General features: G+C 41.8%; 1 protein-coding gene across 1 annotated transcript; it reads left to right on the plus strand.

Annotated features, from left to right (window-relative positions):
* The first annotated feature begins 11,200 nt into the window (after window positions 1-11,200).
* LOC103361241 (peripheral myelin protein 22-like) lies at window positions 11,201-14,041 on the plus strand. Its single transcript, XM_008287271.1, has 5 exons — window positions 11,201-11,340; window positions 12,142-12,233; window positions 12,450-12,543; window positions 12,652-12,792; window positions 12,916-14,041. The coding sequence occupies exons 2-5, from the start codon at window positions 12,156-12,158 to the stop codon at window positions 13,071-13,073; spliced, it is 471 nt and encodes a 156-aa protein (XP_008285493.1). The 5' UTR covers window positions 11,201-11,340; window positions 12,142-12,155; the 3' UTR covers window positions 13,074-14,041.
* The last annotated feature ends 1,784 nt before the right edge of the window (window positions 14,042-15,825 follow it).

The following is a 15,825-nucleotide window of genomic DNA, read 5'->3' on the forward strand; positions in this document are numbered from 1 at the left end:
TTTCTTTGTACAACAACACATAAGGTCACTGTCAGATGTCTTTGCTCACTATCTTTGGGGGAATTGTTGACAAAAGAAGGTACATACTAGAGTTAATGATCGTCCACATATATCAAAAACAAGGTCTTTACCATTTATCTGTTGCTCACTGGTGGGAACAGCTGACTTATCAGTGAACCCATGATTGATTTAATTTTTTTTTTTTAAAGCGCTTCAGATGTTGATCACAGTGACGCTATATCCTTGCCAAGACAGACTTGGCGCTGTTCCTGCAGAGGCTGTACGTCCATACAATACGGCCCTTGTTTGATAGACACTGCATGCCCACACTGGGGTGAGATGCTCTAAAGCTGACCAGGAAGTGAGGGATCACAAAGGGTCAATCTCCATCGTCTAACTTGGAACTTTGACCTCATTCAATTTAATCTTCCCTCCTGCTCGACATAATGAGCTATACCAGTGCCACTCATTCACCACAAGGGCAGAAGCAGCTGAAGGAGAGTGTCAGAGACTGATGCCTGATCTGGACCTGGAAATAATCTCTTTTTCTACAACACCATTTTTCATTCAACAGCTCCTCTCTCAACAATTTAAAGTTATTTTTAATTTGTATTCGCTTTTAGTGTATAATTTTTGAGCATCTCTGTGTTTCTACAAGCTAATTTCAGCTTTTCTCATCCTTCATTGTACTTAAAAATTAAAGCCTCGATGAGCAGATTTTGAATTTTAAAGTCTCTTATGAGCAAGTGCAAAATGATACCAAGATATGCAAATCAGTAACTCGATCAACCTAAAATGCTTTTGACTTCACAGCTGTACTGAACGATATTTAAACTATTCTTTATTCACATCGCTTGGTCGGCTGTGTTCAGGCCTCTGCATTTATAAAACACAGTGTCCACTGTTCACATGGGTGAACCTCAGTGATTTTATAGAGCACTTGCTAATATCAGGGTTGGCAGAACCAGCCGGACAGACTTTCCATTACAGTCCATCACCTTCCTGTTTTCATGCGACTTTATACGCAAGCTCTGCTTCACTAGTGGAAACACTGCAACAGCTTAAAGGCTCATTCACTTTGCTCAAATCTCAATAGCATCATAAATCAGGGTGTGACTACAGACAGAAAACAACACTAGGGTGAAGAATCCCAGAGCTCCATGTGGAGAGATTACTTTAAAACACACTGTACTGGGTGTTGGTCCTCCATTTAACAACTCCGTCATCCAGTTTATGCTCCACTCCCTCTGGCCATGGTTCCCTCTGGACTGAGCTGGACAGAAGAGGGGGAAAAGTCCGGCCGATACTGGCTCTCCCCATCGTCCTACTGGCCAGGCTTTGACTCTCCTCCTCCACGTTTACACAGCCAATCAGAGCTGACAGACCATCAACAGATGTGTTGTGTGTATTTGTGTGTCATCTCTTTGGTTGAGTCCACTTGTGTTGTGTTTATTTTCTTTTCTCTGGCTATTGAATAATTGAGTAAAGCCAGACTTACATTTTACTTTAACAAATCAATTAAAGACTTGATTTTATGAGTTCAAAATGAGGATGTGCAAGGTGGTATAAGTGACTCTCTCTCTCTCTCTCTCTCTCTCTCTCTCTCTCTTTAACTTTTTTTTCTAAACCGAGTTCTAAAAGAAAATTCAGCAAGCTTCAATTACGCGTGTTACATCCAGCACATATAAAATTCACCCATATATGATTTTCTGCTCTGTTGAAGTCACATAAGAATCCTGAGCAGCAGTGGTAAACACTTGTACAAGCAGCAACCATCCTGCAGGCATGCTATAAATGTAAATGTGCACTCAAATGCTGGATTAAAACCAGTGTCAAAAACAGCACTGCGTAATTATTTGATCTCCTAAACAACCTTAACATTCTCACATCTGTCATCTGGGTGGATTTAGGCTTGAAATTTCAATCTATCTGCACTGTTTATTTTAAACATAAACACTCAATGCTTTGCATGTGATGTAGAGGCGTGTCTGGCTCTGAGCTCAGAAGATGCAGCTGAGCATGAGGCCATCTCCTGGATTTCCTGTATCAGACAACTGCCTTTTGGCAGAATAGCTAGCATGGTAAAGCCTTGTTAAAGCCCTCTCCACCCTCTCCATCTGTAGCTGTTTACTTTGATTGACAGCTCACTGCAATGCTCAAAGAAAGTTGTTCGAGATTCATCTCATGTGAAACACTGCCTCATTCACATCGCAATCTCTAGAAAAATGTCATGTTGACAGCAAAAAACCTCAAACTTTATGGGTGTGTGGGGCTTTGTGTATGTGTGTCCATACAGGAATGCAAGAGTGCTTACGTGGGAGTTTGACCGACTTGGTGAGCAATAGTGAAGCTGGACAAAATGTGAATCAGAGTGGGATGGAACAAATAGAGAAGGAATGGTTAAGTAATCATCCAAATCCCTGTTTTTTTCACTATTCTCCTGCTGCATGCTCCAGCTGTGCTGCAGCTTTAGGCTGGCCAGGAAGTGTTGGAGGAGGAGTGGGGTGGAGGCAGGGTGAGGTCACAGCGCTGTTGGCCCCTGGGATGGGAGGATAGCTGAGAGGAGAGAGGAGACACATGGCCCACTGTTACAGGTCCATCTATCCATTCTTAAGCTTACTGTTAACTAAACCCATCTTTAGCAACATACGATATATCCAAAGCGTTCCAGTGCACCGTACAGCGCCGCCAATTTGGACACTATCAAACACTGAGCCTCTTTTTCACATACACGCACACACAGACATGCACAGAGCGGGTGAGTCACCCTCAGAGCCGTGGGCATATTTAGAGTTTAGAGACCACTGTGTGAGTGCCTGGCCCTGCATGCTTGGGATGCCTTGGGTGTGACCAGGGTGGCCTGCACTGTGTGTGTGTGTGTGTGTGTGCGTGCGTGTGTGTGTGTGTGTTATGGTTGCTCCAGCTGTTTGTCGTCTGCAGCCTGTCCCATCAGTTCTCACTGAAGAAGGAGGAAAGCCAGCCAGACAGTGACTCAAGCAGACACCAAACTCTCTCTCACACACATGCACACAGCGGAAAGGATACTCAATGGAAAGAACTGCGGATAGGATTCGGAATTTCCTGGTCACCAGCACTTTTACTAGGAAAATAGGCTTTGGTCATTTTTCAGGCCTTTACTCATCATCTAGCACCATTGTAAATGGATAATATCGACTTTAGTAGTGAAACTGAAAGGCATTAGACTATCCATTATTAGTCTCCGCATTATTTTGATCTAATTGTAATAGGTGAAAAAGAAGTACAGACACCTCAGAGCTCCCAGTTTTCCATGAAGTTTCCAGTCGTCCATTGTGCAACGATACACTGTAGTTAGTCTGGCGATTCTCAGCACTTGGCCAGCACGGCCTTCTCCCTCCTCCCACAACCACGTGTGTAGTTTTTACAGACTGGAGATCTACAAACCCAACCGTGACCTCAGAGAATTAAATATTCTCATTGGAAAACCCCCGTATCCCCAAAGTGGCATTTTAGCTTGTCAGCTGCAGAGTGACTGTATGTGTAGTTTTCCATGTGTGTGTTTGTAAGAAAGAGTAAAAGAGAGGGAGCGTTTGTTTGCAACTTGAAATATGTGACTGTTTTCCATGAGCCTGCATCCCTCTGCTGTTGTGTATGTGGTCAACACATGTTTGTGCTTGTGTTATCTATACGATACATTACTTATTAAAAAAGACTAACATTGTGTCTCACAGGAGCCCAGCTTTTTTTTTTTAACAAGGCTAAAGCTGAACTGTAGGCTCAGTGTAATGAGAGCCCAGGTAATTGTTTTGAAAGGGTAACTTTATAATGGAAAAATATAAAAACAACCCCTGTTTTCAATTAAGTCTTTCCATCCCATCCCCCACAACCCTGAAAAAGTGGAGAGTTCAATCCGAGCTGCAATGCAATATTTTCTTCTCTGAGTTCACCGCTTGCCTGAACCATATGGCCCAAGACGGGATTTAATGTGAATTTTTCGACTGCTCAATCTGAACCTCAGTGTTTGGTCTTGAAGAAAAGCTATTATATAGTATATTGGTCCATATTTATAGTCATTATTTTTCAAAAATGTTGTGAAAGAAAAAATAGAGGAAAATAGGACAGCGACAAAGCTAATGCAGAAATATACATATATATTAAATATAGATAGTTTTTTCTTTTTCCATCTCCGCTTGTTGTTCTTGACCACACCCAATTTTTTTGTCACGAAAGGGTGAAATTCATTACATAAAGGAACTTACTAGAACACATGTTCTGAAACAGTCATATGGGTGGGGGCACAGGCAAGGTCTCATCTGGAATGCGTAAAGCATAACAATACATCCCAACGTCTCTCATCATTCTGGATCAAGAGAGATGTTCATCTGGGATGGGAGTGGGTGGGATCTGTTATGTCTTAAATCCTGCCAGAGTAATAAAGGCTAATGCTGTAGGCTGTGTAGATCAAGCTGTTCTTTCTCTGCCTTCCTTCATACGTGTGAAAAATGCGCAGTTTTGGAGGAGAACACTTTCTTACTTTGTCTTATGGTTCGGTTAAAGAGATAATCTGCAGGGTCTGTGTTTAATGGGGATTTTGGGCACATCTTTTATGATAAGCAGCAACTGCTGCTTTGTTTGCTCTATATTTCACAGATATTACCCCATAATTAAAGCACGTAGCCAGTGCTGTGATACATTCTCTCCAGATTTCCCTTTGATGAAGCTGCAGTTAGTGTGGGTAAATGGCTTCTCTGTTTGGACTTGGTTATGACAGTTATCACCACTTACGTTAACTACACATTTGTCTCGCTATTATTTCTAGTCTTATTATGTTTTCTACATTGTGCAGAAAAGCTTTTAATCATAGGTATACCTCCCTGACACGCTCAGATCTAGAGGCAGGCATTAACCTATTACTGTCACATTAGCAGTGGTGTTTTTAGATGGATGAAGAATGGTTGGGAAAACTCTTCTCTGGACAGACGCAAAACCAGAAAACCACTCCAAGACTTTTATTATTATTATTACTATTATTATAAAAATCAAGGTGCTGTAGAGGTTAACCCACTCTGATCATGGTGAATACAGTTGATCATTCAAAAAAATAACAGCTTTGACCAAGACCGAGCAAGTGTATCTGGCAAGCAGTCAGTCAAACAGCAGTGGGGTCACAGGCAGTCAGTCCTATTTGGCACCAAGTCAGTGCTGTCAGCTTCTGGAACAACAACTGTGCATCTGTGCTTGCGGCTCTGTGTGGCTGTTCTTGGGCACAGCAGTGTCAGTATTCTTAAATGCCTACAAGGCGTCACCAAGGTGTTAGTTTGGCACATTAGGGTGCTAAATTAGCACCTATTAGTGTAAAATGCATAGTTGAGCTCAAAATATTGTCATTATTTTTGCAGCGTTTTGTCACGAACCAAAGTATTTGACAAATTTAATCTCGGCTTTATCACTGTTTGGAAAAATGACCCTAAGGGGAACACGGATGGGTGTAACAAGTTATATGGTAATGTTCAAGTAGTTGTGGAAATAATTCACTTACAACTACAACTGTGAACCTCATTGTGACACGAGAGGAAAAGTCTAGGGATTTCCAAAGTCATTAGGATGAATCCTCTGGGGGACTTTTGGCTATACAAACATATATATCAGTCTGAGCAAAAATAGCAGACCAATTTGCTGATAGTATGATTTTGCTGTCCCTTGAGTTTCACACTTAGATAGCGACTAGAAATGTTATAATAAACTTCTCACAAATTATTTAAATTCAGTGTGATTTATCAGGCTTAATGTTGGGGTCAGGGAAGGGTTCTGAGCACAAAAATAAGAATTTGGCTGCGAAACTGTTGATGTTTTTCAGTGCGTGCATCCTATATTTGTGTCATGCTGGTGCACTGCTGTGTCTGCCAGAGTTTATCAGTCCATCCTCACCTCCTCCTTCACTCCACCACTGAGAGGAGCTGTCAGTGGGTTTGGCGCAGATCTTGTGAGAGTGGCTGCTCTGGGCTGCAGTCCAGACTGATGCAGACGGATGAACACACACACACGTCAACTCCAAGCCAGGCTTTACAGCAAGGCCACAGTTTCCTTTGGCCAGGCCGCTGTACAGTCACCAGGCTACCCAACACATATGTATGCGTATCACCACATTTCCCCACATTCGATTAGACATATTCTTCTCCAAACGCTGGGAGGAAACCAAAACACCGTGAGTATGATTAATTCTATTATCAGATTTGGTTTCAAGTATCATCAGCCAGATGACTCAGAACTTAAGCAGCAAGTCTGATCTAGACAGAGATTAAACAAAAGCTTGTTTAACAGCATACTAAAGGATGATTGTAATGTGTGTGTTCTTTTTCCTTTTACTTTCATTCTTTCACACAAGACAACAGCTAGCCTTTTACCCGCAGCCCTGAGGCTTGTAATCAGCTCAGCTGCTATGCACAAAGAATTAATAAAAGTCAGTGCCAAGTGTAGCCATGTGTAAAAACCTGCTGATGAGTTGAGGATATTAGAGATGTGCTCACCACCACTAGCCATGAAAACAAATCTTACCTCAGAAAATAAATAAGCTCAGTAGACGTTTACATTGGCTTATTATCACATTTGACCTCAATAGCAGCGCTGCTTGTCAGGTCTACCATGGTACAACAACTCAGATAGTGTGCCAATAGTCAGCTCCTTGCAGGTAGACCTGATGTACAAAAGCTACAAAGGGCTGGCAATATTTTAGAAAAGAAAATTTTTGCTGGCACACCCCTTTCTTCGCATAAAGTCTGAATTGGCAGCCGGTAAAGGAAGTGCTGCAATGTTAGCTGTCAAAGCAGCACAGATACACTGCTTGGAAAAGATAACGCAGCAACAGGAATGAGAAAACTATTGATAACAAGTAGACAGGGATTATTTTCTTCTCTGGGAGTTGTTGGGGATTTTAGCAGCACATTTCAAAGCAAATGAATCACGTGACCACGATTGTTTATTCAGACACATTTGATTGTGATTAACATATACTAGCACGGAGTGTGTCGGTTGCAGCTTAGATATTTATCCGTAGATAACAGAGCTGTGAGAACTGTGTAAAAATGAGAGCAAGGCAGTTCATATTGAATTCTTTCATAGTTTTTATTGCTTCATTCCAAACCCCTGAGGCCAGTATCACTCTGATTCCAAGCAACAGTTTGTATGCTGGTCTTGCCTGTTGGGATGTGTGTGCTGATGACATCGACTCCAACAGGAAGCCAGGGGCTAATGATTAGCACATGTTTAGGATCACTAGGGTGCCACAATCTGGAGTTCGTCATGCCGTATGTCTCTGATTTATTTGGTTGTTGTTTCTTCACAGGGAGGGACAGGCCCGTTTCTAAAGGGAAAGAAACAAAGCCCTCACCCCTCTCAAACATCTTGGCCCGCTTTATCTGATTTAGCTCCCAGCCAATGGAGATCTTCAGCTTGGTCATGGTTCATTTTGGAGTTTAAAATGGAAGAGGTGAGACGGGGCATGTACGGCACGAATGATCTGATGTGATCCTGCTTTCTACTTTCACTCAGACCTGCATATTTCATGCACAGCACTGAGATTTTTGGTTGCACAACCAATCAAATATACGACAAAGACACTGCGTATTAGAAGTTTGGTCATATTGGAAACATGTGAAGCCAGTCAAAGAATCCTTCTGTGCGTATTTATGGTCCGTGTCAACATGCATGCCACTGTCAGCATCAGTGTGTGTCAGTGATTTAACATGGCCTTACAAAGTGTGCAATCCTTGAACGTAGGTCTAGGTCTGGAAGGCTTCTCTCCAACTCCTCCTGCATGGTCTCTGGGATGTTATCTGATAGTCACTAAGTGGTGAAACACAAACACTAAGCACAACACAGTGAGGTCAGTTCAGCCCCGAGGATCAGGCAGCACAAGGAAAGTGTCACACACATCCTGGAAAGCACAGAATGCATCTGCAAGAGGAATACCTCTGTATCTGGTTTCACAGGACACCGAATGATGCATTTGTCATTAGATCCTCATTAAACCAGGCCATGACATTAACAGCCCACGTTAACCAAAACTTTAACAAAAAAATGTATACGCTGAGAAGTTGTGTGGATATTAGCGTCCATCGTTTTCTAGTTGTGGGGACTCAAAGATGTCCTTTTTTTTTTTCCCCCACTGCCCCTCTTGATAACATCTGACCAGACTGATGTCAGAGCTTCAGCATTTCCTCGTGTTTTGGTATAGATCTTCCATAGGTGAATGGGCGTTGCTTCATATTTTATATTCCCACAAGTGAAATTTCCTGTCAAGCTGTCCCGCTAAGACGTCCTCCAGGCAGCCAAGCCGGGGTCACATCCAAAACCAAAACCTAATCCCTAATTGTCTCACTCTTCCCTCACTCCCAAGTTCGCTCTTCCAAAAGAGTCATTTGGCCACTCCTGCAGGTGGAGCCCAGCTCTGTATACCAGGGTTGGACTTGAACTGAGGCTGACTCATTCTGTCACCAAACAACAGGCGATTCCAGTAACTGACTGTGGCCCAAGTCTAAGCTTGATTTTTGATACAAGCCTTTAACAAACTTGAAATAACTTGCACTGAGGCAAAAAAAGGAAACTGAAAGTTAGCTCTCACCTAGACGCCTGGCAGTTTACACTTAAAACCAGACCAAAAGCACTGGTTTAATTATAGCTTTAAATAAAAAATTCTAACCACTGTTAAAATCAAGCCAGCAACAGCACAACATAGTGTAATTGTAGGAAGAGTGTGGAGTTATTCTCTTGGGGCTGCTTTGATTCTCTATTAAACAGATGTTTTTATTTTTTTTCCCCAACATGAGTCACAGCTCGATTTTTCATAACATTACAATTTGTATTTTCATTAAATAACAGTATGACGCTTCTGTGGTTTGGTTTTACGTCAGCTGTTTTGCTCGAAGTAATGCTTAAACAGCAGTGTATCTCTTTTTATAGAAATTCCTATTAGGAAGGACCCCTTGAGATATGTTATCTTGTTTTCAAAGGGCTCCTTAATCACAATAATACCATGTTAACGCAATTTGACAGTGCATACATTTTATTCACAAATAAGTGAGGTTCATAAAGGGAAATAACGCTAAAGCTTTACAGACTTGATAATTCAACAGTTGAGATAACTAACCTTTTAAATATCTCACCTGGGGCCTGCTGAATCCCTTCATAATAAGGGGTGTGTTGGTTTAAAATTTCAGCTGCAGCCTCGCCACAATGGCAGTGACTGTGGTGTCGAGCAGCTCCTGCCTTTCTGCTTTGTAATCTTTCACTTTGAAAAGGAGAGCTGTGCGTTTTTATTTAATGGTTTTGGGGGGGGGAACAGTTTTGGATGGCTTCCAATGTGCTATCAGCCATGTAACAAAGATCATAACTCATCAGGGTTACAGTTGAGCTATCACTGAGAGAACAAAGTAATCAGTCAAAGAGACTGGCAATATCCTTTTGAGTGTTCTCACAATAATGGAGGATTTTTTTTTTCTTTATTTTTTTTTGTTCAAGGGGTGTGTTTCCTACTGAAATATTTATCACAAAACTTCAAACAATTGAGATTCATTATAAAGCATTATGTGCAAGTTTGTTTTTTTTTAAACAGACATTATAAACAACCAACCGCTGCATAATGATACACTTATTGCAGTCTCACAGATTATTAAATCAAATAAAGTAATAAAGAAAGGGTGGGGCACCCATTGCAATGAAGCCTCATTTGCTAGAGAATGTATTACAGATGCTGTATTATGAGAGTTAACAACAACAGCAGCAGCAACTCTATAATCTAAATTCCTTGAATACATTTTCATGCATTAACAGTAGGACACAGACGCACCCTGTAGCTGTTCTGCTCTGTACATGTCCACTTTGTGAGTAACTGTGCAGGATTGTGTGTGAAATCTCTCTGACCACAGAGGAGTGTTAGACCTCTGTGACATTTATAGTCTCCGCTCACACCTGCTCCAGCTGGACTGCCAGGTTTGTCTCCTCACCCTGCTGCTGCTGCTGGCACCGCCTGCCCCTTGACCACTGCACCAATTACATCTTCATAAACAGAAGGGTGTCCAGCTGAGTGGTGGGCTGATATTCAAAGAGCTGTCTCTCCAGCTCTGCCGGGGTACACGCAGCACCGCCTCGCCCAGCGTCCCACAGCGAGCCTGGGCAGCAGCCCACAGTTCATCCCCTTTGCGTGTTTACAAACACAGACCACAGGAATCCACCTGACGAGCCAAAAAAAAAAGTGCAAAGCAAAGGCGACGGGAGAGAGGCAGGAGCTGTGTTCTCTCAACGCAGCAGCTGATCACAGTCACGTTTAGACTGGGATGGTTTGCTTTTGTCGCTGTTGCCATTTGTATTTTGGTTTGGTTTACAACTTTTGTCACTTGTGAGGAAATGGCCCTGAGACCACAGTGTAATGAGGGCTGCAGAGCCGCGGCGGGCTGTGGCCGGGCCATCTTTGTCACTCATTCTTGACTCTCATGTGTGCGTGGAGATTCCATCAATTTAGCACGAGTGAAACCTTGCACCACATTTACTCCCTTTGGCACTTCCTTCTCCCCGCAGACACAGGAGTAAACAGGAGGCCTGCTTTACGTGCACACACACAGGCATTCTGGGCATACCGCGGGGCCTCCAGAGGGCTGGTCCGCTGCTGGACATGTGTGTTTTATCAAGCTCAGTGTGCACGTTTGAGTTCAGCCAGTCATTGGGGGTCAGTAGAGCTGTCCAGCCACTTTCAATCATGTGGAACAAGGTAAAGAGTCATTCCGAGTGTCCTGAAACCCACTACTCAGACTATTTCAAGTGTGGCCTTTAAGGAACACATAATAAGAGATGCGTCAATGGTGATCATTTAGGAATGCAGATTGTGACTTTTATAGGAGCTATGAAAAGATTTCAGGTGTAAAATGCGGGACAGAGGCCACATGCCCTGGTTTCATTTTAACAGCTTGTGTCATCTTGCATGAGCAGCTGTGAGATGATGTGTGTTTTTTTAGGGCACAAACACAGAAAAGAAGCATTAGTAAGGCCCTGCACAATAATGCCACAGGAGACTCCATGCAATCCTGTGGACTTCAGAACAATCCAAATGATAGGCTACCACGGGAAGAAAGCGGGGAAACAGGGGGGAAAAAAAGAAAAAGAGAGAAAGAAGCAGGCCTCTGGTGACGTGCAGGGCCTGCAGGGCGGTGTTCTCAGGCGGAGAAAGAGAGTGACTGGGGTGTGTGAGCCACATCTGGAATAGTAGCTGCAGAAGAAGGAGTCGAGAGAGAAGCGCGCTGAGACTTTTCCCAACTCTTCACTTCAGCACGCCCTTTTCACGGAATCAGACCTTTTTTGCTTTGCCTTTTTGTAAGTTGGACTAATACATTCTCTTTTAATCCCTTTTCTTTCAGTCTCGTAGTGAACAGTTTTTTTTTTTCCATTGGCGTTTTTTTTTGTTTTGTTTTTTTTGTTTTTTTCGTTGCCACTCATACAACAGGACTTCCCCGCTTTGGACTTAAAATCGACTTTGGATTTATTTTTATGACACAAAAACGCGCCTGTCTGTTAGAATCTGCGGCTTTATCTAACTAATCTCTCATTAGTTTAACTCCAGATACTCGCATTTGAGACTTACAACCCAGTCCAGGTCGAGCCTCACGCATGGCGGCACTTCGCTGGAATGTGTTTTACGCAGATGGGTTGAGTTTGTTTTCCAGCAGCATGCATTGATTAGTGGGAATCAGGAACTTTCATTTAGAGTTACCAAGCTTTTCTTTCCACTTTTTAAAATAAACGTACTCTACAAATGCATAACTAAAGTAGTATTTAAATCATTTAGACATTTAAACAGATCAACACTCGATCGGCTTGAAAGTGTATTTCAGATTGATTACTACAACCTGGCTTGAAACTTTTGCCCACTTTAGCTCCATCGGGAAGAAATTAGGAGTTCCTTCATTCTTTCTTTTCATGTTTGAATGTAAGCGGACACTCTCACGTTGAGGTAAACATTGCGGTTGGTTCAGAAGTGAGGAAATAGCGCCATCTGGCGTCTAGATGCGCTGATACTGGGCTGCACACTTGGAGGGGAGTCTATGTAGTGCTAAAATCTGTCTGAACTGACTTCTTTTTGTTTGCTTTTTTTTATTTCCTTGTGTGTTCCTCTAGATCTACTTGAAAAAATGCTGCTCATCCTGCTTGGAGTGCTTATCTTGCACTTAATCATTCTCATCCTTCTATTTGTGTCAACAGCAGCCAGTGTAAGTTGTCCTCTTGACCCTTCTTTTCAGTCCACATTTAAATTTGTGTAAAAATACAGATGTAATCACGATGTGAAAAAGCTGGCACCGACTCCATCTGCTTCACTGAATAATCTGAAGTATTGTTTGCTGGATTGTGCTATCCAAGCTATCCTGTGTTAATCCTTGTACTCTGCTGCAATGTATTTAAATGGCTCTTGTTGTTGTGTTTGCCAGGCCTGGTCTGTAGGTGGGGTTAGGAGCACAGATCTGTGGTACAATTGCATGACAACTAGTGAAGGGTACCACTGTAAACCAGCCAGCAGTGATGGTTTGTATTCATTCCAGAAAAACAACCTGAATGTGTAGTTTTATATTTTTTTTTGCATGGAAACATAATGAATGAGTCTAAGTTCATGCTCTCCATGTGTCCCCCTAGACTGGATCCAGGCAGTGCAAGCCCTCATGATCCTGTCCTTGCTCTTCTGCTTTTTCTCCCTCATCGCGTTTGTGTTCCAGTTGTTCAAACTGGTCAAGGGCGGACGCTTCTTCTTCACTGCAATCTTCCAGATCTTGGCCAGTGAGTATGACTTCATCACTCGCTTGCCGGGTCACACCCCGAACAGGAGGCGGGTGGAGCTGTGAGATCATCCACAGCCAGATTCCTTTGCATTCTCCTCACTTCTCTTCTTGTGTTTCCTAGGTGTGTTTGTGATGTGCGGGGCGATCATCTACACGGTGATGAGTCCAGAGGATCAAACCATCACACATTTCGGCTATGCCTACGTGTTGGCCTGGGTGGCGTTCCCTCTGTGCCTCATCAGTGGCCTCATTTATATCGTGCTGAGGAAGAAAGAATGAGAGAGGGAGCAGAGCAGAAAAGAAAAGAAGAAGGGGGTAGTTTGGAAACCCCTTACCACAACATCGCACTGTGCCTACTGCCCACAGACCATAGACTGACATTCCAACAATACAACAAAAGTGCATGTGTCACTAACTATTGTAAACACAAAACTGCGACACTTACCGCTGCAGTAGACCTCTTTTTGCTGTATTTCAGTTTCCATTATATTCCAATCACAGGCTGAAAATATCACATCTGTTGGTTTTGTAATTTAACCAAGGCTGATTTTCACCACACCTGTTTTCTGTGGTGATGTCAAAGAGTGTTTAGAAATGTGTTGGTGACATATCGACTTTTGCTGCTCGCTGGCATCCAACTTCCACAAATCCATCTCGTGTGATAAGACAAGTAATCCTGCCTTGCTTCAGTACAAAGATGTACATAGTGTCTGTGGTTTTTAGACATATTTATAACATTTTTACATACATTGTGTACATAGTGTTGTCAAGTTAACATTGTCATTTACGTGATAGAGTTTGTGTCTCTCACAAATCATGCAGCTGTGCCAAAGAGATGTCGCTTCAACTGCCAGACTATCAAGCTTTTTCTTTTTTTTATTGTTTTGTCTTTTTCTTTTGAGTGTCAAATGCTTTGAACAGTGTGCCTTACTTAAAACATCTGTGTTTGTCTTGAAGGAAATGAGAAAATCCTCAGAAATTAAAAAATAACAAGTGCTAATAAACTCATGAAGTTTTTCTGAATTATCATTGTACTTGATATACCAAATAAAAATGTTTTGCATTTTGTAATCTAGTTTTGAAAATGGTGCTTTTTTTTTATTTTTATCAACTATTCTTGAAATGTATAGCCCACTTTTGTGTTGCAAGTGTGTTATGTCCTGTGATTAATTTGCTTTTGTACAAACTTAAGTTTGCATTTTTGTCAGTATTCTTAATAAACCATTTGAAGTTAATTCTGCTCAGCACTGAAAAGTTCAATGATCTGCATTCTTTACAAGAGTTGGAGAAACTATCTGCAGTACACTCAGAATTAGTCTGTCAGATTGACTGCAGTTTTCACACTGTGACATTTTGTCTGGATATTTCTATATGACAGACATACATTTGAAAGTTATGCTATACTAAAACCAGAAAATGACAGACTGTTGCTTGTAGTGTGTTTATTGTACCACTTGGGGGAGCTGTGACACAAAACACTTCCAGGAAGCAGTTACTCACATGTGGACATTTTCATTTTCATGTTTCTTCACAGTCCACAGCTGTTTGATGGGTTTAAGTTGGGACTTTGGGGAGGCCAGTCTAAGAATTGGATTCTAACCTGATTCAACCATTTCTTTACCATTTTTGATGTGTGTGTGTGATCATTGTTTTGTTGACACACCCAGCTTCATCCAAGACCAACCCTCAGACTGATCATTTTAGGATTTCCTGGAGAATGTGGAGGTAATCTTTCCTTTTCATTATTCAGTTTACTTAGTGTAAAGAACCACAGAACTTTCCTCCAGAAGTCCTTTCTCTTTGTCCGTGTGATCAACAGCAAACTTCAATTGAGCCAGTGCTGCTTCTAGAGGAAGGGCACATGGCGATATGTTTGATTGTGGACACTGACATCTGTGTTCCAGCAGCTTCTAATTCATTGCAGTCCTGCTTGTTGATGATTTTTGACTGATTCTTGACCATCCTGACCAACTGTCTCTCGGCAGGTGATAGTTTGTGTTTTCTTTCTGACTGTGGCAGTGACATAGCTGTACTATGCACTTTATACTTACAAATAATTGTTGACACAATTGATTTTGGGATCTGTAGCTGCTTTGAAATGCCTCCAAGTAACACTCTTGACGTGCTCAAGAGTTCAAGCGATTTACTTTTTCAGATTTGTTGTGAATTCCGTAGACTTTGACATTGTAGTGTTTGTGGCTGAGTATAATGAGTGAATCAAATGGGCCAATTTAAAGTGGCTTAGAGGAGTCAGCAGCTGTAGACAGTATTAATCTCTCACAAGAAGGTAAATTTGATTAACATAACTTTCTACATCACCAAAACAGATCATTTTATTGCTGTATGTACATTTTTGAAGACCTATGATGAGTTTAGGAAAGAACCTAAATGCATGATTGTTGTTGTTTTTCTATCTGTTTCATGACAATGATCCGTGTGTTGCCATCATTCCATCACAGAAAAATAAGACTTCTAAGAATCATTGGAAACTCAATCAAGTGTACGTGAACTCTTGTTCAAAACTGTAGATGGAGGTGAAATGCTTGTGCTCAGTGTAACCCTATTTTGATAAGATCCTTCAGTCCAGTATTTAGGTATGACGCCTTACTGTATAAATACAGGATAGCACGGCACCTTTAAAAAAAAAAAAGAATACCTCAGCTGAAACAATCAGGTAAATCGTGTTTAAGCTAATGATGGCTGCTGTAAAACCAACTCTGAGCTGTTTGTTGATTTGTTTAACTGAGTCATTGCGCCATTTTGGCAGCTCAGCTCCAAAATGATGATAATTAATTACAGCCGGCACATTAATTAATACTTCATCAGATGATAAAAGCATGTTGAAAATAATAACTGTCTGTCACAACGTTAGGAAAGCAATTACCTTCAGTGTGAATGTTTAACCCTCATTGTTTTAATGATGTTAATAATGTTGCAGGCATCTGAACTCTGTAGATACCTACTGCTGTGTTCTAGGCCGTGCATGTATAAACTCTGAAAATGCAAATAGCACCACCTGGCTACGTTTTGA

This window comes from Stegastes partitus, unplaced genomic scaffold (assembly GCF_000690725.1).
Source record: "Stegastes partitus isolate 25-593 unplaced genomic scaffold, Stegastes_partitus-1.0.2 Scaffold493, whole genome shotgun sequence".
In the NCBI taxonomy this organism is placed as follows: Eukaryota; Metazoa; Chordata; class Actinopteri; family Pomacentridae; genus Stegastes; species Stegastes partitus.

Excerpts from the sequence above, each read along its gene's own strand:
- LOC103361241 (XM_008287271.1), top strand. The coding sequence starts at position 12,156 with ATGCTGCTCATCCTGCTTGGAGTGCTTATCTTGCACTTAATCATTCTC. Across the intron at positions 12,544-12,651 it reads TAAACCAGCCAGCAGTGATG|ACTGGATCCAGGCAGTGCAA; the intron begins GTTTGTATTCAT and ends GTGTCCCCCTAG. Across the intron at positions 12,793-12,915 it reads AATCTTCCAGATCTTGGCCA|GTGTGTTTGTGATGTGCGGG; the intron begins GTGAGTATGACT and ends TGTGTTTCCTAG.